The sequence below is a fragment of the Corticium candelabrum genome, chromosome 12, assembly GCF_963422355.1.
Source record: "Corticium candelabrum chromosome 12, ooCorCand1.1, whole genome shotgun sequence".
NCBI classification, from domain to species: Eukaryota; Metazoa; Porifera; class Homoscleromorpha; order Homosclerophorida; family Plakinidae; genus Corticium; species Corticium candelabrum.
The window spans coordinates 8,126,811-8,150,556 of NC_085096.1; the positions used below are offsets into that span (position 1 = coordinate 8,126,811).

General features: G+C 42.2%; 3 protein-coding genes across 4 annotated transcripts; all 3 read right to left on the reverse strand.

Moving 5' to 3' along the window:
- Window positions 1-332: 332 nt before the first annotated feature.
- Window positions 333-1,868, reverse strand: LOC134187563 (uncharacterized protein K02A2.6-like). The gene has a single exon (XM_062655712.1). The coding sequence runs from the start codon at window positions 1,806-1,808 to the stop codon at window positions 846-848; it is 963 nt and encodes a 320-aa protein (XP_062511696.1). The 5' UTR covers window positions 1,809-1,868; the 3' UTR covers window positions 333-845.
- A 3,366-nt stretch (window positions 1,869-5,234) lies between these two features.
- On the reverse strand, window positions 5,235-23,589 carry LOC134187564 (ras-related protein Rab-27B-like). 2 transcript variants are annotated; one of them, XM_062655714.1, is made up of 4 exons: window positions 23,405-23,589; window positions 15,344-15,402; window positions 5,995-6,093; window positions 5,783-5,938 (listed from the first exon to the last, which is right to left on the reverse strand). In XM_062655714.1, the coding sequence occupies exons 1-4, from the start codon at window positions 23,570-23,572 to the stop codon at window positions 5,914-5,916; spliced, it is 351 nt and encodes a 116-aa protein (XP_062511698.1). In that variant the 5' UTR covers window positions 23,573-23,589; the 3' UTR covers window positions 5,783-5,913. The 2 variants fall into 2 exon arrangements, with proteins under 2 accessions (XP_062511697.1, XP_062511698.1); XM_062655713.1 differs by having other exon boundaries at window positions 5,235-6,093.
- LOC134187565 (uncharacterized) lies at window positions 20,459-21,296 on the reverse strand. The gene is made up of 2 exons (XM_062655716.1): window positions 20,974-21,296; window positions 20,459-20,919 (listed from the first exon to the last, which is right to left on the reverse strand). The coding sequence occupies exons 1-2, from the start codon at window positions 21,149-21,151 to the stop codon at window positions 20,783-20,785; spliced, it is 315 nt and encodes a 104-aa protein (XP_062511700.1). The 5' UTR covers window positions 21,152-21,296; the 3' UTR covers window positions 20,459-20,782.
- Window positions 23,590-23,746: the final 157 nt, after the last annotated feature.

Below are 23,746 nucleotides of genomic sequence, written 5' to 3' on the forward strand. Positions count from 1 at the left end.
CTTGTTAGACGAATTCGAAGCTTCGTTTTCTTCTTCAAGGTTTCTCTTCGTTGTTTCGTATTCGGTTTTCAGTGTATCGATTTGAGATCTCAATAGTTCGCTGTTGGATTCTAAAACTTTTAGTTGTTCGATGTGTATAGTGATAGACTCGAGCCACTCTCTCCCCGCCGAGGATTGACAATCAGGGGAATGACGAAGGCGGGGAGAGAATGACTATTTGTACTAAACGCAGAAATCAGTTTGGTGGCCAAGGTGTTTGCTTAGTTGAGAACCTTCAGCTCGAACCAAATGGGCCAATTGAGAGGTGTAAGATAACGGTTACAGCTGTGCACTTCGTGACAGTCAGAATCGTTCTGATCTATTTCCGATTACACATACGGGATAGTGAATCTAATTACATTACATGTCATCTATCTGTCTCTGGGTGACTTCAACTCAAAAGTGCAGTGTCAAGCAATGGTTGCTAATTACGTAGTGTAGTCCTCCAGTAGGCGTCGTGGTGGTCTTGAGATCCTCCCCAGCCTTGTTGTTTTGACTGCAGGTTGACTTGCAGGAGCAGTTGGGGACTTGGCAGATTTTGGAGGGCTTTCTGTATTCGGAGATCTGATCTCCGTGTCTGGCAGTACGTTTGTCTCTTCAGGTTGATTTGGTGGTTGTCCTTCTGACAGGCTGGTGTTTGTTTGTTGTCCCGTCGGAGTGTACTTAGCGAACATTGTGTTGTCATCCCACACTTCTGTTGTCCTGTTTATGTGTGTTCTAGTTCTTCTCACTGTCCGTCCATTTGCTAGTCTGAGGATGTAGGATTGGGGCTCTGTGTGGTGTCCAATGACTTTTGCTGGTACCCATTATTTTCCTCTCATTGTCCTTACGCTTTCATCAGGAAGCAGAGGTGAGTTCGTTGTGTTTCCTGTGGCTCCATAGAACGCATATTGGGATTGGTGGGCGATTAGTTTTTGTCTGGTCTTGTCTGCATCCATGTTATGTGGAACCAGAGTCTCAGTATTTATTGTTAGTTGGGTTCGGAGGTGTCTCCCCTGTAGCAGGATGGCAGGAGTAGGCAGGTCTCCTCCTATTGGTGTGTTCCTAAGGACTCTTAGAGCGTCATTGATTGTACGGCCCTCCTCCAACATCTTGGCCATCATTTTCTTGACTGTTTGGACACCTCTTTCCGCTTGGCCATTGCTGGCTGGGTAGCCTGGACTGGATGTGGTGTGTTGAAATCCCAGCTTCCTGGAGAACTTGCGAAATTCTTCGTTGGCGTATTGTGGCCCGTTGTCCGAGAATATTGTTTCTGGTATTCCAAAATTGGCAAAATGCTTGTCTAGGATAGTTATCACATCAGCTGCTTTCGTTGACTGGAGGTGATTTATGGTCACCCATTTGCTGTAGTAATCGATGGTAAGTAGGTAATGTTCCCCTTGTAGTTCAAACAAGTCTGTTCCCACTTTCTGGTAGGGGTAGTGTGGAACATCATGAGGTTTAGTGTCTGGCTTTGGGTTCTGGCTTCGATTTTCTTGGCATTTGCTGCAACTCGCTACCATGTCATGTATTTCATTGGTGTAGCCAGGCCAGTACACTGACGTCTTGGCCCTTTCTATACACTTCACTATTCCATAGTGTCCCTCATGTATACTGTTCATCACCGTTTTGCGCATTGTCACAGGGACGACAGCTTGGCTTCCTTTGAGGACAATGCCGTCTTTCTCTGTTAGGTCGTGTCTCACATTCCAGTACGGTTTGATTGGACCCGGGACACTCCTCCTTGTAGGTGGCCATCCTGTGTGTATGTAAGTGATGAGTGCCTGCATTGTAGGGTCTTGTCTGGTCGCTTCCGTACATCTTTCACGTCCAAGTGGTGTGGGAATGATTTGCTCTTCTGTTAGTTCATCATAGTCTGTATAGGGTGTTGTAGATGGCATTCTGCTCAGAGAATCGGCCAGGACCATTTCTTTCCCGGAATGGTGCTCTAGCGTGTAGTTGTATTTGAGACATCGTAGGCGCATTCTCTGAAGCCTAGGACTGACTTCAGCAAGGGGCTTTTTCAGTATTCCAAGTAGTGGCTTGTGGTCAGTCTCCACTATGACATCTTGTCCATACACATACTGATGGAATCTTGTTAGTCCAAACTGGATGGCAAGCATTTCCTTCTCTATTTGTGCATATTTCTGTTGTATGCTGGACATTGTTCTTGACGCGTATTCTACTGGGTGCCCCTCTTGAATAACAGCTGCTCCCAAGCCATGTTGTGATGCGTCCACAGTTAATCTCACTGGTAATGCTGGATCAAAAAGTCGTAGTACTGGGGCCTTTGTCACTAGATCTTTCACATGCTGTAGGGTGCGGTCGTGAACGGAGTCCCACACCCATGCAGTCTCCTGCTGTGTTAGCTGTCGCAGTGGGCTGGCTGTCTCAGCCAAAGTAGGACAAAATTTCGACAAATATGTAACCAGGCCCAGGAGTCTTGAAACATCTGTCTTGGACTGTGGCTTTGGGAATTGCTCAATGGCCTCGACTTTTTCTGGGTCAGGTTTTATCCCTTCTGATGTAAGCACATGTCCCAGATACTTTAATTCAGTCTTTCTGAACTGGCATTTGGATCGGTTGAGTCTAAGGTTCAGCTCCCTACACCTTTCGAGGACCATCTGAAGGCGTTTGTCGTGCTCCTCTACGCTACAGCCTGATACAAGGATGTCATCCACATAGGTGTGTACCCCAGGTATGTCTGCAAAGGATTCTGTCACTATTCTGTGAAACACTTCTGGGGCAGAGCTGATTCCGAAAGGTAGTCGGCAATACCGGTAGCGCCCAAAGGGAGTTGCCACTGTTGTCAAGTAGCTACTTTCCTTGTCTAGGGCAATCTGTAGAAAACCAGATGTAGCATCTAGGGTTGAGAAATATTGTGAGCCTGCCAACGTGCCGAATATCTCTTCGGGTGTTTTTAATTGATAGTGCTCCCTTTGTATAGCCTTGTTCAACGCTCCTGGATCAATGCATATCCTTAGTTTGTCTTTACCTGGCTTTGTTACAAGGACTATGGGACTGACCCAATTAGTAGCCTCTGTTACTTTGGCTATGATGCCTTGTTTCTCCATTTCATCCAGTTGTGACTTCAGTTCCTGCCTGTGCCTAAATGGAACTCTTCTAGCTGGTTGGATGACTGGTTGTGCATTTGTCTTTAGTTTGATGCTGTACTCTCCTGGTAGTCGTCCCAGTCCTTTAAAGACATCTTTGAACTCTGATATAGCTGTGGGTGTGTCCTCTGTTGCATCCACTGCTAGGGTCTGTTGTATTAGTCCCAAGTCAGTGATGGAAGGCAATCCTATGAGCGTCTCCACGTTCTCTCGTACTATGATGAATTCCATCCTGCGGGTGGCTCCTTGAAATGTTGCCTCCATGGTTGTTTTCCCACAGACATCTAATTTTGTTCCTCCGTATGCTGTTAGCTGAACTTCTGTTGGCGTGGGAGGGCTAGCACAGAGGACGCGGTAAGCAGTGAATGGCAGTATGTTGCACGTTGCACCTGTGTCGATTTTGGCTTTCAAACCTCTCCCTCCTATGTCCAGTATTATGTTCCAGACTTTAGCCTTTGTTTTACTGGTTTGTGTCGTGGTACCGGTGCAGTAAGCGAAATGGTCTCTCTCCTCGTTCTCTGGTGTGTCTGGTGTGGCTCGTTGTGGCGATATCGCATTGGCCGTCTCCTTTGTTGTTTGTCGTCGGGCTAGTCTGTCCTTTTCTGCCTTTTTGCATGCTTCCGCCGTGTGATTCATAATGCCGCAATATTTGCATTGTTTTCCCCATGCTGGGCAGTTTTTTGGTTTGTGGTTTGTCGCGCAGTAGTGGCAAGGGCGCTGCTTCATGGCTTTCACCATGTGTACCGCCGCCGCGTCGGTGACGCATTCTTTCAAGGCTGTGGCGGTTGATGTCATACTGGCAATGTAACGGGTTGTCGCTTCCATTGACCTGCACATGTCTACAGCTTTGGTTAGGGTTAGGTCAGATTCTGCCAACAGTTTCTCGCGGACGTTGTCTGCGGTGATATTGATTACAATCTGGTCCCGGATGATCTTCGTTTTCTCCTCTTGGTGATATCCGCAGGTTTCCACCAGGCGCAGCAAATCTGTGTAGAAGCTGTCGAAGGGCTCATTCGGTTGTTGTTTCCTCTGCAGGAACAGGAATCTTTCGTAGATTTCATTACTTTTAGGCTTGAAGTAGTTGTTGAACGCTCTAATGACGCAGTCCAGTTTGTCCTCGTCGCCGTCTGCGGCCCAAGTGAATGTTCGGTAGACGGAGATGGCTTCCCCTCCCATTGCCGTGAGTAGTATTGCGACTTTCGTTTTCTCGTCTTCTTTGTCCTTCTTTGTTGCTGTCATGTAGAATGTAAAATGGTCCCGCCACTGTGGCCATTCTTTGGCTGCTTCCAGTGTGGTTGTGAATGCTTGAGGCGGTTTCAGTCCTTCTGCCATGCTGTTGTCGGTTCTTTCCTCCCGACACCATGTAAGATAACGGTTACAGCTGTGCACTTCGTGACAGTCAGAATCGTTCTGATCTATTTCCGATTACACATACGGGATAGTGAATCTAATTACATTACATGTCAAGAGGGACAGAATGGCCTTGGACTATTCTGTTCGCGCAGACAGGATAGGCAGGTCAATTTGGTCCGGGGGGGGACACTGTATGGGGGACCGAATGTTCCATTACACTGTACCTGTAATCTGTCAGAACTCTCTTGTTGGGTTTTCACTACTAAATCGTTCACCCTGCACTGCAATTATTATTCTTTACAACGACCCCACGCCTTCCAAAATTTATTTACTTCTCTGTGATCTCTCCAACATCCCACTCAAGTGACCGACGACGACCGCCAGCACATCAAACACACAACAGCCGTGACTCAATCTCTCACACAACCAACCAACCAAATTCATCGCCTGCCTCAGCAAGCTGCGCGTCAGATCCCCTTCCTTCTGTTCCCCAATTGCAACCCGGCGGACAGAGCCGATTGCCTCATCCCCACTACCAACTCGATTCGAAATCGCTTCAACCAACATTGCATGGAGTCGGTTTCAGACCTGAGTACCTTCCTGGGCATGACGAATTACTATCTGCGTTTCTTGGAAGACTATGCGAGGACAAGTGAGCCACTTCGCTGCTTGCTCAAGAGGTGTGCCATGGGTGTGGTGGAGAGAGTGCCAATCTGCCTTTCATCAACCTGAAAGTGTCGAATTCATGAAGCTACAAATTACCTAAACCGTGTAACTGTAGTAGATGTTCTAACACTGGTTCTTGTAAAATACTTAAAGTTGCTGTTTATAGATGCTCTGGTACAAAGTTTGCATTAAAGTTTGTTACCTATTATCATTACCTGACATATGCAAGAAAGTCGAACGAAACAAGTTATGATGCCGTGAGTTCTTGTGAGTAAAGAAGATAAACAATTTCTTGATTATGATGTGAACACAAATAAAAAACAACTAACAGTAAACTGTGTCTCTGACTGCCAATGCTCAAACAAACTCTCATCACCCTCAATATACAATTGTACATCAACACAATCACTAAATTATGTACAATATTGGTTTCAAATTGTCACTATCTGAGAACGCTGCTCTACAATATTGTTATAAATTTATATCTGCTGTTGTCTATCCTCACGAATAGCAACATCTCTTCCCGTTACCAGACTCTAACTCTGTTTGTCTTGATGTCCTACCGTCATCTTCAACTGCTACTAATGAATGCAGTAGTGGGTCGCCAACAGCCGGAATGGTTTTCATCATTTTATCCCACACAAGGTCGAGCAGTATGTCCACAGCCTCTCTCACATTTTCTCCAGACTTTGCACTCGTTTCTATGTAATTCATACCACATTTGGTAGCTAATCGTTCACCATCTGACTTCTCAATACTTCTCTCAAGATGAAGGTCTGTCTTGTTGCCTACTAAGATAGCTAAAGGTTCATATGAATATGAATGTGTTCGTAATTGTTCCAACCAATCCCGAATGTTGACAAATGACTGACGATTTGTGATGTCGTACACTAAAATAAATCCCATTGCATTGCGAAAGAAGGCAGTTGCCAATGACCGAAATCTAGTAGACAGAAAGTGAGATAACATGCTGACAAGAATGCAACATTAGAATCAAACTGTACCAAATATGTACATATTTTTAGTTACATAAAATATTACCAATGCAAAAATGTGTAGTGGTGGTGGTGGTGGTGGTGGTGGTGGTGGTGGTGGTGGTGGTGGTGGTGGTGGTGTGTGTGTGTGTGTGTGTGTGTGTGTGTGTGTGTGTGTGTGTGTGTGTGTGTGTGTGCTTTTATACGAAGCTAAATGTTGGGCACCACTGGGTTGTGATTTGAAAACGACAGGAGTGTTTCACAATTGGTGTGTTACATCTGTTTTGGGTATATCCAGAATCCAGCAGTGGAAAGACCACCTTTCAACAAGTGCTCTGTTAACAAGATGGGGTAAAATGGAGACTATAACAGTAAGAGTAGCAAAAAGACGACTGAAATGGTTGGGTCAGTTGGCAAGGATGGCAGACGACAGAATTTCCAAGAGAATTCTTTTCGAATGGCTACCCCATTCACGACCACCTGAATGATAAAAACACTGACAAGACAATGTGAAAAAAGATCTAAAGAATCCGGTCTATCGGATGATTTGTGGTACACCTGGGCAACATCATGGACACTTTTACGAACTGTGCCTCCTGGTGTTGCAGACTCCCAGCTTGCTAGATTTGATCATGGTCTACGTCACACCTTGGGGTTATCACTTAATCTTCGATTTCAGATACATGTTGGCTGCAAGCCACAGTACCGATTCTACTTGGTGGATTAGGTGTTCGTGAAACTTTGACTTCATTGTCAGTTGCTTTCTTGGGGAGTTGCCATTCAAGCCGCCAAATAATTGTTTGTCTACTGCGTCATGGTACAGCCTCTCTACCACCTTCAACCCTCCGAATTTCTGGTGAAGAGTGTCAGCAGTTGTTTTAACAATCATCTCAGCTATGAAAACAACTCAGCTAATCTGAATTCTTCAAGCAATTCACAGAAATCACTTCAGGCTCAAATAGATAACAAGTCATTGTCACTCTTGAGAGACATTTACAGCCTTAGAGATCAGGCTAGACTCAACACGATCTCATCAACCTATGCTGGTGTCTGGATTAAAGCCATTCCTAACGAAAAGCTTAGCCTAGAATTGCAGAAACATGACTTTATTACCTCCATAACGATCTGGCTAGGCATTCCTATATTCCCATCTCACTCAAACACTCAAAGATGTGTTTGTGGACACATACTGGATACATTTGGTGACCACACCTTGAGTTGTGCAATGGCAGTGGTCCTACAAGTACAGAATGGCATGATACTCCTAGAGACTCAGACATCTACGGCATCACTAGCTAGTAAAGTAGAAAAGGACGAGCACCATAAAGAAGACATTGTTTCTCTTGGAGGTCTATTCTTCCCCTTAGTAGTGGAGATATTAGGCCACTGGACTCCCTCAAGTCTGCCACTCAAGACTATACCATCCAAGACCATCTCATGCAGCACAACATCACTTTCGAAAGCTTTCAATAACCTAATGCAGCAACTGTCTGTCAAACCTTGGATATATAACGCTAGATTAGTACTTGGCTGTTTGCAATTACATTCTTGCAATAACCCTTTTGGGATTTACCTACATAGTAATTAGGGTCGGGGCGGGGATGTTTAGGGTAGTTGGGGTATATGTACAGTAGTTTATATAAATATAAATACATATATATATATGCAGGGTTCTTGCTAGAGATTCTTGGGAGCGTGGCGGGATGGACAGATCCATGTCTAAGTCAGGCATGCGCACTTGAGCCGATTTTAAGTGAGGTAAACTTTATGTCACAGCTATTGCGTGTAACATACGTTCAAGTGCCCTGGCAAGGAATCAACTTCGGCTGTCACTCAGCCCTTCTTAGTGATGTTCATAGGTTGCGCATGCGCAGGTTTCATTGACAAAACTACAGAAAGTCTGTCTAGTCAGGCGTTGATTGATATGCACGGACCAATGTTGTTGATTCGCAACAAGCCATGACTAGTCTAGACTAGTCTAGAGTAGATTCTAGGTGCTACACTTCTCAGACATTGTCACAAGAGGGGTGTTTTCCATGTCATGAGAAGAGCATCCAGGACTATCTTCAATAGCAGCGCATCCGGACTGCCAATTACCACAAGTGCGTATGAAGCTAGGCTATTATCCTGCGTTCTTTTGTAAGAGCCTGGATTTTTACTCAGTAATATCGTATTGTGTTTCAGTACTGTAGTATGGAATTCTTATACATTCCCTAGTGTCAAACTTTGGACTCCTATCTACCGTTTCTGAGCATGGTGCACTCCTACTGAAGCATGGCGCAATGCCACGCTGCCACGCTATAGCGAGAACCCTGTATATATGTATATATATATATATATATATATATATATATATATATATATATATATATGTATATATACAAAAAAATATCTAACAGTTTACTGTAAACAATGCTCTGCTACTTTGTCCGCTTATGATTAAGGGGTAGCGTGGCCGGTTACGGCAACATGAATAGTAGTAGTAGTAGTGGTGTGTGTGTGTGTGTGTGTGTGTGTGTGTGTGTGTGTGTGTGTGTGTGTGCATGTATGTGTGTGCGTGTGTGTAAGTCCTCTCACTGAACCCTCCAAGAGGGTACCCCACGGAACCTTGTATTTCCGGTAGTTCCCTGGCCAGGGGAGGAAATACATGCTAGCTAACTTCAGCCTTGGCAAGCTGAGGGTGGTGTGAGGCTAGGATGTGCTAGCCCAGCAAGCTGGTCATCTGACTATGTATTTGCTACTACTAGCAGAATAGAGAGCGTTCCGCTCTTCTTGGCGAAAGCTTCTGTGATGCCGAAGCCCATAGTGGGTATGGCGGAATTCCAAGTTCCAGGTGTGTGTGTGTGTGTGTGTGTGTGTGTGTGTGTGTGTGTGTGTGTGTGTGTGTGTGTGTGTGTGTGTGTGTGTGTGCATATGTGTGTGTGTGCATATGTGTGTGTGTGTGTGTGTGTGTGTGTGTGTGTGTGTGTGTGTGTGTGTGTGTGTGTGTGTGTGTGTTGTGTGTGTGTGTGTGTGTGTGTGTGTGTGTGTGTGTGTGTGTGTGTGTGTGTGTGTGTGTGTGTGTGTGTGTGTGTGTGTGTGTGTGTGTGTGTGTGTGTGTGTGTGTGTGTGTGTGTGTGTGTGTGTGTGTTTACCCTTGTCCACTAGCCAGCAATCATGTAAAGACTGAAAAAATCGAGACGTTCAAGTCACAAGTTCAAGTGAGCACAAGCGTAATTCCCTTGTGCAGAACTCACACACAATTGCCTCTCTCATCTCAGACGTAGAAATGAGAACCTATTCAACTGACTGGAAATAGACAAGACCACCGGCGTGGCAAAGTAACATCCTGCAGTATATGGGTACACTACTTGTGGGCTTGAATTCAGTTTCAAAGCTGCGGCAAAATCAGTGCTGTTGGATGTCTCTTGACAAGCTCCAAGGAGATATGTCAGCATGGCCAAAACTTTGAATACGACGAAGGCCCTGTCTAATACTAGGCAGAAGAGATATCTTCATATACAAACACCTGAGGTACTTATCCATTTGTTCAAATAAGCCGCATTAAAAGTTCTTTGTTTTGGGCAACATAAAAAACAACCATGGTCGGTCAATCAAAATTAATAATTTCCACATTTTAAATTTCAGAATGCATCTACATATATATATATATATATATATATATATATATATATATATAAAGGAAAGTAGTCCAATGGGTGCAGCCATTTTGAATTTTTGTTTCATAATTGCTCGCAAACCGCTGTTCTTTTCCGCTCTTGCTTTAGCACATGACCTTTTCTACTTTCGTAAAGCAACTGGTGCTCTTTGCGGTGGCCGGTGCTCTATACTTTGCCTTGTGCTAACGTTCTTTTGAAAATACTGATGTCACAAAAGGTTTGTTTCCTATGAGCTCGCAAACCACTGCACTTCTTCGCTTCTCCTTTAGCATGCGACCGTTTCTCACTTTGGAATAGCAACTGGTGACGTTTTCGGTAGTCTGTGTCCTATACTTATGCGTTGCTGGCGTTCATCTGTACTTGTTGATGTCATGCTATGGCTACTCATTTGTTACGTCACCTATTGTGACGTCGCACATTTATTGTGGCGTCACAAAAAGCACCCCTGTCTTTCTCAACATGCACTTAGCACGTGTGTCAATAATCACGTACTTCTAAAGTATTCTTATAATTTCTAACCAAGTTGTCTCATTTTTGAAACTGTGTCTATGCAGGCAATGCATACCATCATCAAAGCCATAGTAATAGCATTACCACAAACGGTCCTTTAGCGTACAGGTTCTCCTCTCTTGCATGTCGCCATCATTTATTAAACGTTTCTATTAGATATCTTACACTGAAGCCTACTCCTAACAACATTGGCAAATTAACGTCAAGTGCAAACATTGCGAAGCACTGACATGCATTTGCTGCAATGGCGGAAAAGTTTTGTTACCCGCCTAGAGTTACCCGCTATACCCAAACCGCCTACCCCATTGGTCGATCTACTTCTGGGACAATCAGTTGAAGCGCATCATTTCCTCTCAAACACGTGAGCGTATAACTCGGCTTTTCAGATGATGTCCTTTGGATGCAATACAATTAAAGCTCGCACCGGTTGGAATCCCTGTTTCAAAGTTCAGGAACAAATCTATCATTCTATCGGAAGTCTTGCTCCTCCAGAAAATCCTACTGCTAAATTTTCTCAAATTTACTTTGTCGGTGACGATATAGTCCAATCTTCTGGACGTCAAACAGACATACAAGGCTTAAGATCAGACATTGTCGACCAACTACAACACATGCTTCATCAGTCCAACTCTTACACACAAAGCCTAAAATGGCCGTAGACATTTTGTCACATCAGAGTCAGGAATTTAAAGTCATCATTGATGCCAATAGCAACCATCTGGCAAGCACAAAAGAAGATTCAATGCGCCATTATCCAACAGAGTTGGCATTCTAATGCTTGATGAAGGACATGGGAAAAGAGACATTGTTCTTCGCCACAATGATGAAAGACTGGAAAAAGTCAACGAAACCCATCGCAGTTACGACCCTCTGCAATAGTCCCTTCTTTTTCCTCGTAGAGAAGATGGTTACTGTCTTAGATATAAAACAAGAAATGGGCAAAAGGTGTCTTCAATGAAATTCTATGCTTTTCAACAAGTCCTGATTTCAACACTCTATCGCTTTCCACAACTTATGCAACAATTTGTTGTTGATATATGTATGTCAAGGTTGAAACCGAGCACCTCTGGTTTGTCAGATTAAATCAAAAGAAACTGCATGCTGAATCATATGCTGAATTCACTGATGCACTTTTGCAAGGCTCGATTGACTATATATTTGTAGATACAGTATAGTATGCATATTGTTGAAAATCCACTCTTTTCTAGACGATGCAAATCCAGCAAATATCGGTCAAAAAGTCGTCCTCCCGGTTCTTTTCTCGGGGGGAGGGGGGCTCGCTATATGCACGAACAGACCCAGGATGCTATGTCTTATGTCCGTAACTTTGGTTGGCCTTCTCTAATGATGACCTGCAACCCTTTGTGGCCCAAAATCACAAACTAGCTTTTTTATGGGCAATTACCTCATCATTACCCGTAATTGCATGTAAATGGAATACTCGCTGCTAATTACGTAGAACATCTCACTGTAACATACTAAAATGTTAGACAAGATACTTTCATGGTAATTTCTCACAATTGAATGCACCTGGGTGAAGCCGGGCAATGTAGCTAGTACATTATATATGCATTACATGGTGGCTGTCAATTGTCTACAACACACGAGTAATGAACCTCGCGATGTAGGGTGCTCTCACGATCACAGACACCAACCGGGAATACGAGGCCAGCAGTGTCGAGAAGATCAATAAAGCAAACAGACAATCCATGCCAATGGCAACCACCAGGAGTAGGTGGTTAAAAAGACGCTGCTCCAATGCCTTTCACATCAGCATGTCATTTACACTTTCAACCGGAACTTGCTGACAAGTTCTCAATGCCGTAGCAGCCTCCAAGGTAAACCACCAAACTCTACATGCAATCCACCATTGTCATCCGGCACTGCATCATAGTTAGTTCCTGGATCTAATGCTGTCTGTACACACATCAGATGCCGTGCATCATTGTCTGATGTTACCATGCAAAGAATGTCTTTCAGCAGAGACGACTCTTCGACCTCTAGTATCCTAGAATTAACGTTGAAATGACCACCATCCAGAACTGTGACGGAAATTGCTATGCAGGCATGGCATGTGTTGTGTATATTCAATTATTGTGTAATACTAACCTCGTATATACAAACAAACACTGTGCATGACAGGAATAAGTGGTAGACGCACATGCATGCAACATGTCTAAGACACTTGCCGCAAAAAATTCAAATGAAACTTCGAGGCAACCTCCAAACGACAGTCAGTCAGGTTACCCAAACAAAGAAGTTTTGATGTGACAGTATTGCCCATTTTGTGTGTGTGTGTGTGTGTGTGTGTGTGTGTGTGTGTGTGTGTGTGTGTGTGTGTGTGTGTGTGTGTGTGTGAGTGTGTGCGGTGCGATAGCTCAGTTGGTTAGAGAGTCATCTTATGGAGTGTTTACATCTGGGACCTTGAAGGATTGCAAGTACAAGTCACCGTGATGGCGAGCTATGGCAAATTTCCTTAAGCAAGAAGCTAACACACATTTGCTTCTCTCAACTCAGGAGTATAAATGAGTACCTGGTCATTAACTGGAGACCTAAGCGGCTATCGGTTATGACGTGACATCAGCCCCTGGGGTCCTGGTGAGACTTTGGGTGCTCACACCACAGTTGGCTTCACAAGTCGGTGCTTCTGCGAGTGCCTGGCCCGGCTCCAAGAGTTTGCTAGCGCAGGCCCAGAATTGCCTGAGTAGCGCACAGGGCCCAGCTTAACAGCTGGGGGCGTAACCTCTGAGAGGCAGCTCCTGACATTTAGGTTTAGGTTTAGGTGTGTGCACACGTGTCTGTGCATGTGTTCATGCGTTCATGCATGCGCAACATTAAAACATCATAGTGCTCATTCAATCAGCATTAGACCTAGTTTAACCTTTGTAGTAGAAACTCCAATCAATATTTCACTGCATGACTTTCACATACAGGTCCCCTAGTACTACATTAAAAAGCTGCTATGATCACAAAGCAATAAGTACCTAATGCTTGTAAAGCTCCTGGAATTTACTGCTTTGTCACCATTAATTAACTAATCTTACAACTTCTAGAGAAGCTGCCAAGCAGTGTATAAAACCAGCAGTTTGAAAACACCATATACATACAGTATGTCATCACTGTGGCTTTGTGTCTCTTCGGGGTTGCTACGTGAGACTCCAAAACTCCAGTGCTTTATCAATTTCTAGACAATGTAGAAAGCCTTTTCAGTTGCATCAGCTGCATTACAACATCTTTCATAAGAATCTTAATTGCTCCAGCCAAACAGTGTTAACATTATTGATGGCTCTCAAAAATAGCTCACAAACTAAACTACATCTCATTGCAACTATTCTGTCTACTAGTGTTGTCATGATATATCAACATATTGATAACACGACATGAGTTCTTGCAAAATGCATGACATGCTGATAAGACTGCATACATATTGATATCCCTACATGGCATGGTTGACGCTTGTATGAACACACAGTTGACATCCAACATGGCATGTTCTCTGTTGGAATCAGTATAAAAGAAGAACGGCCCACTTCCTGGTGCAAAAAGCAAGCTTTGAGCTACACTTGTTTTTGTGTAGACAGTGCTGGGAACATTTTTGACTGGATGAAGATTGTGTGCAAGTTGTGTAGACATGTGATCGAATAGTCTAATCTGGTCTAATCTGAACCAAAAACACCCAGATGTCAAAGCTCGAATAGTATCAATAGATAGTGCTTTATGCCTTTCCCATGTTTTGACATAGTCTCGCGTAGCCAGACCCCTTTCCGCTGTGTCATGCTTCTGAGCAAAAATGGGTCTGGTGAACAGCCTTTGATGTCACTGTGTGCCGTGTAGCCAGAAATCGGCTATCTAAAGACCGGATTTGGTTTCTTAACACTTCACTAAAGGCTAGATTGGTATGCACACAACGCAATCTTATCTCAATTAGCCTCTCGTTTCATAGAGAACAAGTCAAAGACTACAGCTAAAGTCGTTGCTGTTTATAAAATCTGCATGTCTACAGCAGCAATTAAATGCAGCTGAGGGAACGTTGACGACGACAGGCTTCGATTTCATGCAGGCATGATCGACGTCCTATGTGTAGAAGACGTCAGCTCCAAGCCCTCCAGATATCGCTCAAGCCTGGTTCACAATATTGACGCCAATGTTGACGTCAACGTGGCATCGAGAAATCCACCTGGACGTCAATATTGTGAACAAGGACAAAGTGGGACGGCATCAAGACGCCTAGATAGAGCAAAATACGATTCCAGCGTCAAAAACCAGAAGTTGTCAGCGTCAAATGTAGCCACGTGGGCATTTTTAGCAAATCAGCAGACACGCTTCCACAACTGACTCGAGACTTCAGGCCAACCTTGACGCGCAACTTAGTGACGTCTCAAGATATTGTGAACAGGATGATGCTGACGTCGGCATCAATACTGTGAACCAGGCTTCACTCTGGACTGTCTGTGGTCGCTTTAGACATCCAACAGCAAACAGCATCAAGTACGTTTGCATCCATTCAGTACATTTGCATTCAGTCTTCGTTGTGACATGAGCAAATAATGCTATGTAGGATGTCGATCATGCCTACATGAAATTGAAGACTGTCGACGTCAATGTTCCCGTGGCCACATTTAATTGCTGCTGTAGATATGCAGATTTCACAAACAGCAACGACTCTAGCTGTAGTCTTTGAGTTGTTCTCTATGAAACAAGAGAAGCTAATTGAGATAGGATTGCACTGCGTGCATACCAATCTGGTCTTTAGTGAAGTGTTTAAGAAACCAAATCCAGTCTTTAGATAGCCGATTTCTGGCAACATGGCACACAGCGACATCAAAGGCTGTTCATCAGACTCATTTTTGCCCAGAAATATGACGCGGCGGAAAGGGGTCTGGCTACGCAAGACTAGTTTTGAAACCTATAACCCTTATTATACACATCATGTACCTAAAGATGTAAATACCAACAAGTTTTAATGCAAACTGCATACATCACAAATGAAGTTTATCTATGACATGCCAAGCTTGAAATGAAAAACATTCAGTAACAATTAAGTGCATACCTTTCTTGTCCTGCAGTATCCCATAACTGGAGACGTAGCCGTTTCCGATTTTTCGTTATCTAAAACAACTCAGTTACCCATAACCATAGATAGTGACACTTCAAATTATTAGAGTAAGCTTTTCTGAATACAAAGCATGTAGTAACAAGAATAGAAAATCACTCATTAACTACTAGTAGGTTCCCTTATGTATAAACTTGATTAAATGTCGTCATCAACACAAAATGCAGACTAAGATTAGGCTAACTGTTTGGTAACTTTGGAAATATGTCCCTTTACACACTTACAAATTTGGGATGGCTAAAGCCTCCCCTATCCCCCTGATGCTACACCAGTGGATCAGCTATAGTCTGAATGAGCATAACCTCTATGCTCTTGTCTAGACGGGCCCAACATGCCAATGATATCACTATGACACCACAACACAACTAAAACAACGGTTTACTAGTACACTCAATAATCAACCCATTGTACAACAAACACCTGTCCAGTGATAAACCCAAACAAAGCAGTTCAAATTGCCCCCAACTAACCCTACCCCCAACTCTATAACTCTAACCCTAACCCTAATGCTCGATCCAACGCTTGTCATGTGTAAACCCAACAAGTTCTCAGCAGCAATAAAATCAAAATCCCTATAAACTGTCAGGCACACGGTAGCCCAACTATCATACTGTAGTTTTCACTTGTGTTAGCACTGTTATAACAGTTAATTAACGTTAAAAAAGGTAGTTTCTTGTTTCTTGTTCCAGTGCCAATGGTAAAACAAAGCCAATTGGTATAAACTCATCTTCTGCTACAACTACCATGGCTTCTCTCCTGTTATTAATTTATTACTAGACATTCCTCAGGCACTCTTTAATTGTTCTGCACATAAACAGTTAATTTACGTTTTCAACAAGGTGATAAACAGGAAGTTAAACGCTCCAAACAAAGTCTACATGATTAGAAAACCAATGACCACTGCATGAAGGTCTTTCTGTTCTATTTAAAGTACATTTCATAAATAAAAGTTGTGCAAAATTGTCCTGAACACAGCCAAAACTTACGCAACATTGCTACTGAAAGATGTTATTGTCAAGTACCTCAACATCTTCTTGTAATTGCTCTAAGCCACACCGCGACCGTAGACTATCCTCCTGATAACATGCATGCATCATATCCAGAGATCGTAAAAAGACTTTACAACGACAATTCCTACATCATGTGATTCAATGTGTGTCGTGCAACTGACAACCAGAAATTGTTGTTCTTTGCGATATTACGTTGATACCATGATTTAAAATCATGCATGACAATAGATGTGCCAGAAAATAACAAAGAAAAATATCAAGAAAAAGTATTGTACTCTAAAGAACATTGCACTTTGGTCTAACAAAATGAGCTGCGTCCAACCACTGTAATCTGCCCTGCATTAATTGCCAATCAGTTAATATCTTAAATATAATTTCTCAAATCTTTAACTTCACTAATATGCTCCTGTACATGGCTTACAAAGTTGGTAAGTTCTGATTCGAGTACATGTTGTAGTATGCAAATAATAATATCCTAATTATCCACAAAAACATACAAGTACTAGTACACAGTAATAGTTAATGGGGATAGAAAGTGTTTATAGCAGGACCGTAGCCAGCAGTTTGGAAGTGGTCCGGTTGAAATTAGCAAGCATGCACAGACGCTCATGCACAGACAGGCACAAATGATAATTTTTCTCAATTACATACTGTAGTGACAGAATGGCTTATTATGCAACGTCTTGAGCATCACCGACATCGTAGTGAAAAGGCAACCGAGTATAAAACCATGCATTGGGTCTGTGCAGAATACGATGCAGCACAGGGTTAATTCCTAGACTCCCAGAAGGGTCTCATAGAAACAAAAATTTCAGAGGGTGATGAGGCATTAGAGGGAGGTGACATACAAGCAACACCGTCTGGTTCCACTTACTATCTGTTACTCTAAAATCAGAATAAACACGTGTACGTAAGCTGTATGCGTTCTGATCTGTAGGGCTGCAAACATTTGATATGAGGCTGTCTCAGAGTGATTAAATAAAAACTTATTTAGTCAGCTATACGGCATACTATACTGAAAGTTGCCGGGAATGGTCCATTGGTGAAAGTACAAAATATTGAAAATTGGTCCGGCGGCTACGTCCCTGTATAGTGACCTCAAGTCTCCAAGATAATCAACATACTAGTTGACTGATCCGAGGCAAAAGCCAATTAAATGTCAACATGATAGCCCTGAGGCAAAGAATCAATGTATATACATACCAGCTACCATGTACTATGTACATTATTGAATAGGTGCAATCGTCGTTTTCATACATCCTTTGTCATTTTGAAGTCTGTTACCTTGTTTCTTGTGAACAAGCAAAGCAACTAGATTGTTCATGATTCTAACTCACTGAGATATAGCTCTACATTGTAGATAATTTGTAGATAAAATGGTTAGTATATTACAGGCCTAAGCATGCATGTTTGGTTTATGCAGTCAAATGCTTTAGTAATGTGTAAGAATTAGTGTAACAACCATGCTGATAGAGTAACTGGTGGTTAGTAGCTGATATAGTACAGACTGCTGTTTACTATATCTTTGGCCCCAGTATAACCTGTTGTCATAATAGCTGGGAGTTCTCGGCGATACTTCCAAGTCTGTGTGAACTGTATGTACAAGGCAAGAGAATGACTGGCGTATATTGCTTGCTTAGTCATGCTCAAAGAATAAATTTGTTCAAAACAGTGAGATGATTCAGTGGCGTCGTCAGGCCCCAAACCTTGAAAATCATGTTAATTTTATTTATTTATTATTAATATTAATGACAAATTAATTAATTTACCATAACACAACTTAGGATGAGTATGAAGAACATATATACTGGACTGTTTTCTCCTCTACGTCATCTTGACAATCATCACCACTCGGCAGAGTTTTGCCTACATGGCTGTGTGAAGAATAAGACACATTTACTGTCTGCTTCATGCAGACACAGAAGAACACCTAGGAGACGTTTCTGCAACACATGGTGATAAGTTATATACAGTGGTACGCAAAAGTAAGCAAACCCCTCGTAAAATCAAGTTTTTTCTAAATTCCTGACAGTTAAAAGATATTAGAGCCCCGTAATGTAGCCTGTGCAAATTGCTGACATCTATGCCTTTGCTGAAGGTAGAACTGAACTCTCATAATTAGTTTGTAGAAGAAAACTCAAATTCATCAAAAGTAGTTCTTTGCAAAAGTATGTGAACCCTTTCATTAGTACTTAGTTATTCCACCTTTTGCTTCAATAACAGCAAGCAAACGGTGTTGGTATGCTTCAACAAGGCGTTGACACCTCTCTGGTGAAATTTTTCCCCACTCTTCAACAATATACGACTTCAACTCTTTCAAATTCTTTGGAGAGCGCTTGTGGACTGCTTTCTTCAGATCTCGCCAAAGCATTTCTATTGGATTTAAGTCTGGACTCTGACTACGCCACTCTAAAACAGTGTACGAGTGTTCTTGAAACCACGAACGGGTTGAACAACTGGTATGTTTTGGATCATTGTCTTGCTGGAATATCCAGTTTGGCTCTAGACCAAGATGACGGACGGATGGAGCAACATTGTCGGCCAAAATCTTTTGATATTGAGTAGAATTCATGCGGCCTTGAACGAATTCTACTTTTCCTGTGCCAGACGCTGCAAAGCAACCCCAAAGAATAACGCTTCCTCCACCGTGCTTGACAGTGGGGACAGCGTTCTTTTCGTCAAAGGCCGTATTCTTTTTTCGCCACACATAACAAACGTCGTTGTGGCTGAACAGCTCAATTTTTGTTTCATCTGTCCAAAGAACTTTCTTCCAAAATGCATTCTCTTTGTCGACATGAGCTTTGGCAAAAGTCAAACGCATTTTTCGATGTTTTGGTGACAGCAGTGGCTTTCTTCTTGCTACTCGGCCATGCAATCCTTCCCTGTTCAGTGCGCGACGGACTGTGCTTTGATGCACTTCAACTCCTGCGTCCTTCAAAGACTTTTGCACATCATCTGCTGACGTTTGCGGATTGTTTGTGACATCTCAGAGGACTTTTCGCAAGGTATGACCTGACAGCTTTCTCGGACGGCCGGACCGAGGAAGTGATTTTGTCGTATTCAAAGCTTTCCATTTGTACACTATTTGCCGCACCGTCGACTGGTGAATTGAAAGGCGTCTTCCGATTTTCTTGTAACCTTCTCCAAGCTTGTGAAACTCGACGACTCGTTTTCGCAGATCTTCGGAAAGCTCTTTCTTGCGCGCCATTAACGAGACTCAAAAATGCTTCAGAGTTGCAACTTACGCGCTTCTAGCATCAAGCATTTATGTAGTGCAAACTCGCCACTAAAAATGTGGGAGAAACCTCGCTAAAACAGCTTAAAACTGCTGGTATTTGAAGCGCTGAGAAGAGTTTTGCCAAGGGTTCATATACTTTTGCCATGCACACGTTGTGATTAACTTGGTTTCTCCTTTACGAAAACAGTTATTTCAACTTTTAGCAAAGGCATAGTTGTCAGTAATATGCACAGGCTACATTACGGGGCTCTAATATCTTTTAACGGTTAGGAATTTAGAAAAACCTTGATTTTACAAGGGGTTCACTTACTTTTGCGTACCACTGTACAATCAGTTGGTCAGCAACCTGCACTGATCAAGTAGCTAAGAACATTTGAAAGTCTTTTAATTAATTTCAGTGTGGACAGTAGTGATTCATGACTGATCATCAATAATATAACCGATAAACATAATAAAAAGAACAAGACCACAAAACTTTAGGGGATCGCTGATTCTCTATGATCTCCACTCCGTAGATACGCCACTTGATGATTATACTGTCTCTTGCATAATTATAAATCCACCTTACCTGTTGTACATTTCATTGTGTTTTTGACAGCCTAGTCAGTCACAGAGAAGCTTTTACGTTATATTTTCATTACAAAATTATTTGCTGTTTATCTGAGTCTAAATTCAAACCCCTTCACACCTTCACTAGAGAATGTAAAGTTGCCAAGTTGGGCAAAAACATCATTATTTTCCTAAGTCTTGTCTGCGCATGTGCTGTAAAGTGAATATTTTATCATAGTAAACAAATTTGTGGTGTATAGTGTAATTGGTTTATAAGCAAGAACTCGTTAATATTCACACACTACTATCTAGCATTTCGTCCAACCGCTGTTAGCTCTGCATATCGCTTCTACGCGACGCGGAAGACTGTCAACTAAATTCTGTACAAGATCAAAAGGAATTGTCGCCCATGCTGTCTGCACTGCCGCCCAGAGATCGGCTGCTGTTCGAGGGTGCAGACGATTTACCCTCACTTTCACCCAGAGCTACAGATGTTCTATTGGATTGGCGTCTGGAGAGCGAGATGGCCACTCAAGAACGGTGACGTCATTAGCACAAAACCACTCTCTCGTCGAAAACTCAGTGTTGATTTTTATGAGGTCGTCGAGCATTGAGACCTTTCTCTGACAGGCATCTACTAATGAGAGAATGTGACACAGGCTGGCCAGTCACGACAGTCAAGTCTGCTTGAAGTTCTCGCAGAGTGACTTGGCGATCTTGAAGAACAGCAAATTCGATATGTCGGTCAGTTCAAGTTGTTGTTTTTCTACCTCGGCCTGGTCTTCTTTTGTAGTCGCCGCCGCCGTTTTGAAGCCGTCTGATGACATTCTGAATCACTCCACGAGAGACTCCTACAGCTCCTGCCACTTCACATTCTGACAACTCGTTCTCAAGATGGACTTCGATTTCTTGTAGAGTCTTGGGGCTGCACTGCTTTCCTTGATACATGGTTACACACAAACAATGCAAAGAATTGAAGCAAGGACTGAAATTGGAATGAAAGGATGACTGAACTGTAGGGTTGCCAACGTTCGCCGCTCTGTGAGCTCAAACAGCATATAAAAACAGGACAATTTGGCGCCATTGTCTCAACTTGCAATATTCTAAATCATCACAATATAACCGGAAGTAACGAATTTAGGAATTTCTACGTTATGCAGTAAGAAATAAAATTGAAGCTAACAGTTTTGCATCTTGTAATAATTAGTGCATTGATTTAGTGCTTTTGTTTGGTTTTTTGAACAATTACAGATCATAAGAACGAGTTTGTTACGTCATAAACAATTTGCTGATTTGCTGCCAAACAAAGACAAAACGGCAATTTCTAGCAACTTGACGATGAATTTAATGTTAAGTTCTCTCAGAAGTAGAAAGCGTATCAAAGAAACCGTTTAGATTGGACATTTGTGGTTTACTGCCAGACAAATGCACTTCGATTTCTTAGTGAAAGACGAACAAAATAATTTAGTTGTAGCTCTAACTCTAAGAACACAAGTATTGCTATATGTTGGTAGTTCAAAGTAATCATGAAAGGAACTCCTGGTATCATTTTACATCATTCACACATTTTGTCCGTCAAGTGAGTAGGGTGGATTTATAATTTTGCAAGAGTCTGTACAGAATCTGTACATTTGCTGTTAGCTGCAAAATCAAAATTTTTGTTTGAGTTAAAATCAAGTTCTTGACAAGAGAAGAAAGTCAATAATATTAGTTTCCAGCAACTCATCCAACTGTTTCATTGTAAAGACAACCTGTTCGATAAACATGCATTCTACTATCAGTTACTATTTAGACTATTATTTTAATACAGTACTGCTCTACTACATAATCAAACTATTGAAAATGAAAGCAATCTTGTACAAGAGCCACATTGTGATCATCCAATGTTATTTCTGTAAACAGAGCTAAAAAATCGGTCCAACTAGTTGTCGTCATTTGATGAGTTTTCAAAAATTTAGTCCGTCAAAATTTTTTAGTCTAGGACGTTATGTTGATATCAATAATGGTGTTTAGTGGTATACCGCTATTTTGTACGACCTTCTAAAATTCAGTGCAGTGCAAGCATACAGCGCAGTATTCCATACTTCACAATGGCAAGTAACCAAGAGTATCCAATACATTACCGCTGAGCCAATGGTAGGACATGTTACACATTAGACAGAGCTAAGACATCTTTGCAGAGGAAGGGAAGACAATAGTGATAGCTAATTGAATTAGTGATTATGCATACCACCTCTCTTTGTCAAAACAGAACGGGGTTTCAACCAGACTCCCGCATATCACATTGCGGAAAAACTGTGTGTTTCTTGCTACTAAAATCGTAGCTACCTATTTTGACCTACAAGATGTACCATTGTCTCCACTTCCTCACGTGCTCCCTGGTCACAGACTTTATGCCTTTACTCTGTCAGCATCCTGAGATGGCTCTCGCACTACCCGTTTCATTATCCGGGATATGAGCAGTTTGTCAACGTACGCTGCTGGTGTATAATTTACTACGTGTACATGTCATTGTACGACAAATGTCCTAATGTGAGCGTCAAAGCGGCGCATGTTTCAGTACAGTACAGTTATCCGCCTGCATACTGAGAAAGCCATTACAAACTAAAAAGCCTTGGTCTGCTCTAGTCGTCATTTGACGACCTAGACTACAACATTAGTCGTCAGTTGTAAAATTTAACTCGTCAAATGACGACTTGACGACCTATTTTTCGAGCCCTGTCAATACATGTTGACACGACAACAATATACATGATGAAAGAATTCCCAGATCAAAGTTCTTACAAAAGTTCTTCTGCAATTACTTACAATTTCTTCAAAAATCTTGATAAAATTTTATGCTCTAGCAGTATTGTTTTGACTCCATTTTGTTTTATTCTGCTCTTCTATTGTTATATCTGTTTCTCTTTTACAATAAAAACAAAATACTACTAAAATATAAGACATTTTCTCAATGCTATAAAATGGTTGCCTCCATGAACCTAAGATCCTACAAGAACTTTATATGATCTCGTAAGAAATTGGCGGAAATTAAAAAGAAATTGTAAGAAATTGCAAATTTCTTTTAACTTCTTACAAGATCTTTTGTAAGAAGTTCGACCTGGGATATTTCTTATTAAACTCATATCTAGATATGTACATCATAAAACAAGGTGCAAACAGGCCAAGTGGACACATTCAATTAAATTGTAGACATCTTACCCGTTTCTCTTTGAAGTCAATTCCTACTGTGCTGAGAAAACGATCACAAAAACGATCATCCACATATCGCACTAGGAAACTTGTCTTGCCTACTCCTGAGTCACCCAGTACAAGAAGCTTGATGAGATAATCGTAATCTCCAGCTGCAGAGCTGCGAAACTCGTTCATCTTCTTGTCTCATAAAACCCCGGATTTGAGGGTAGAAAGTTGAGCTAACAGCTAGCCCGGATGCTCCCTGTATCAAACAGGGCTGGTATATCAACGTGTCTCTACTAGTATAGTATAGCTATGTAAGATAGAGAGAACATTAATCGTAGTATAGGATATAGGACAACAACAGCA

What these genes read in the sequence shown, in the direction of transcription:
- LOC134187564 (XM_062655713.1), bottom strand. Translation starts at nt 23,572, where the DNA reads ATGAACGAGTTTCGCAGCTCTGCAGCTGGAGATTACGATTATCTCATC. An exon ending in TTGACTTCAAAGAGAAACGG is followed by an intron (nt 15,403 to 23,404) that starts GTAAGATGTCTA and finishes GAGTTGTTTTAG; the next exon opens with ATAACGAAAAATCGGAAACG. An exon ending in GATACTGCAGGACAAGAAAG is followed by an intron (nt 6,094 to 15,343) that starts GTATGCACTTAA and finishes TCTGTCTACTAG; the next exon opens with ATTTCGGTCATTGGCAACTG.
- LOC134187565 (XM_062655716.1), bottom strand. Translation starts at nt 21,151, where the DNA reads ATGTATCAAGGAAAGCAGTGCAGCCCCAAGACTCTACAAGAAATCGAA. An exon ending in CAAAAGAAGACCAGGCCGAG is followed by an intron (nt 20,920 to 20,973) that starts GTAGAAAAACAA and finishes CTGTTCTTCAAG; the next exon opens with ATCGCCAAGTCACTCTGCGA.
- LOC134187563 (XM_062655712.1), bottom strand. Translation starts at nt 1,808, where the DNA reads ATGCAGGCACTCATCACTTACATACACACAGGATGGCCACCTACAAGG.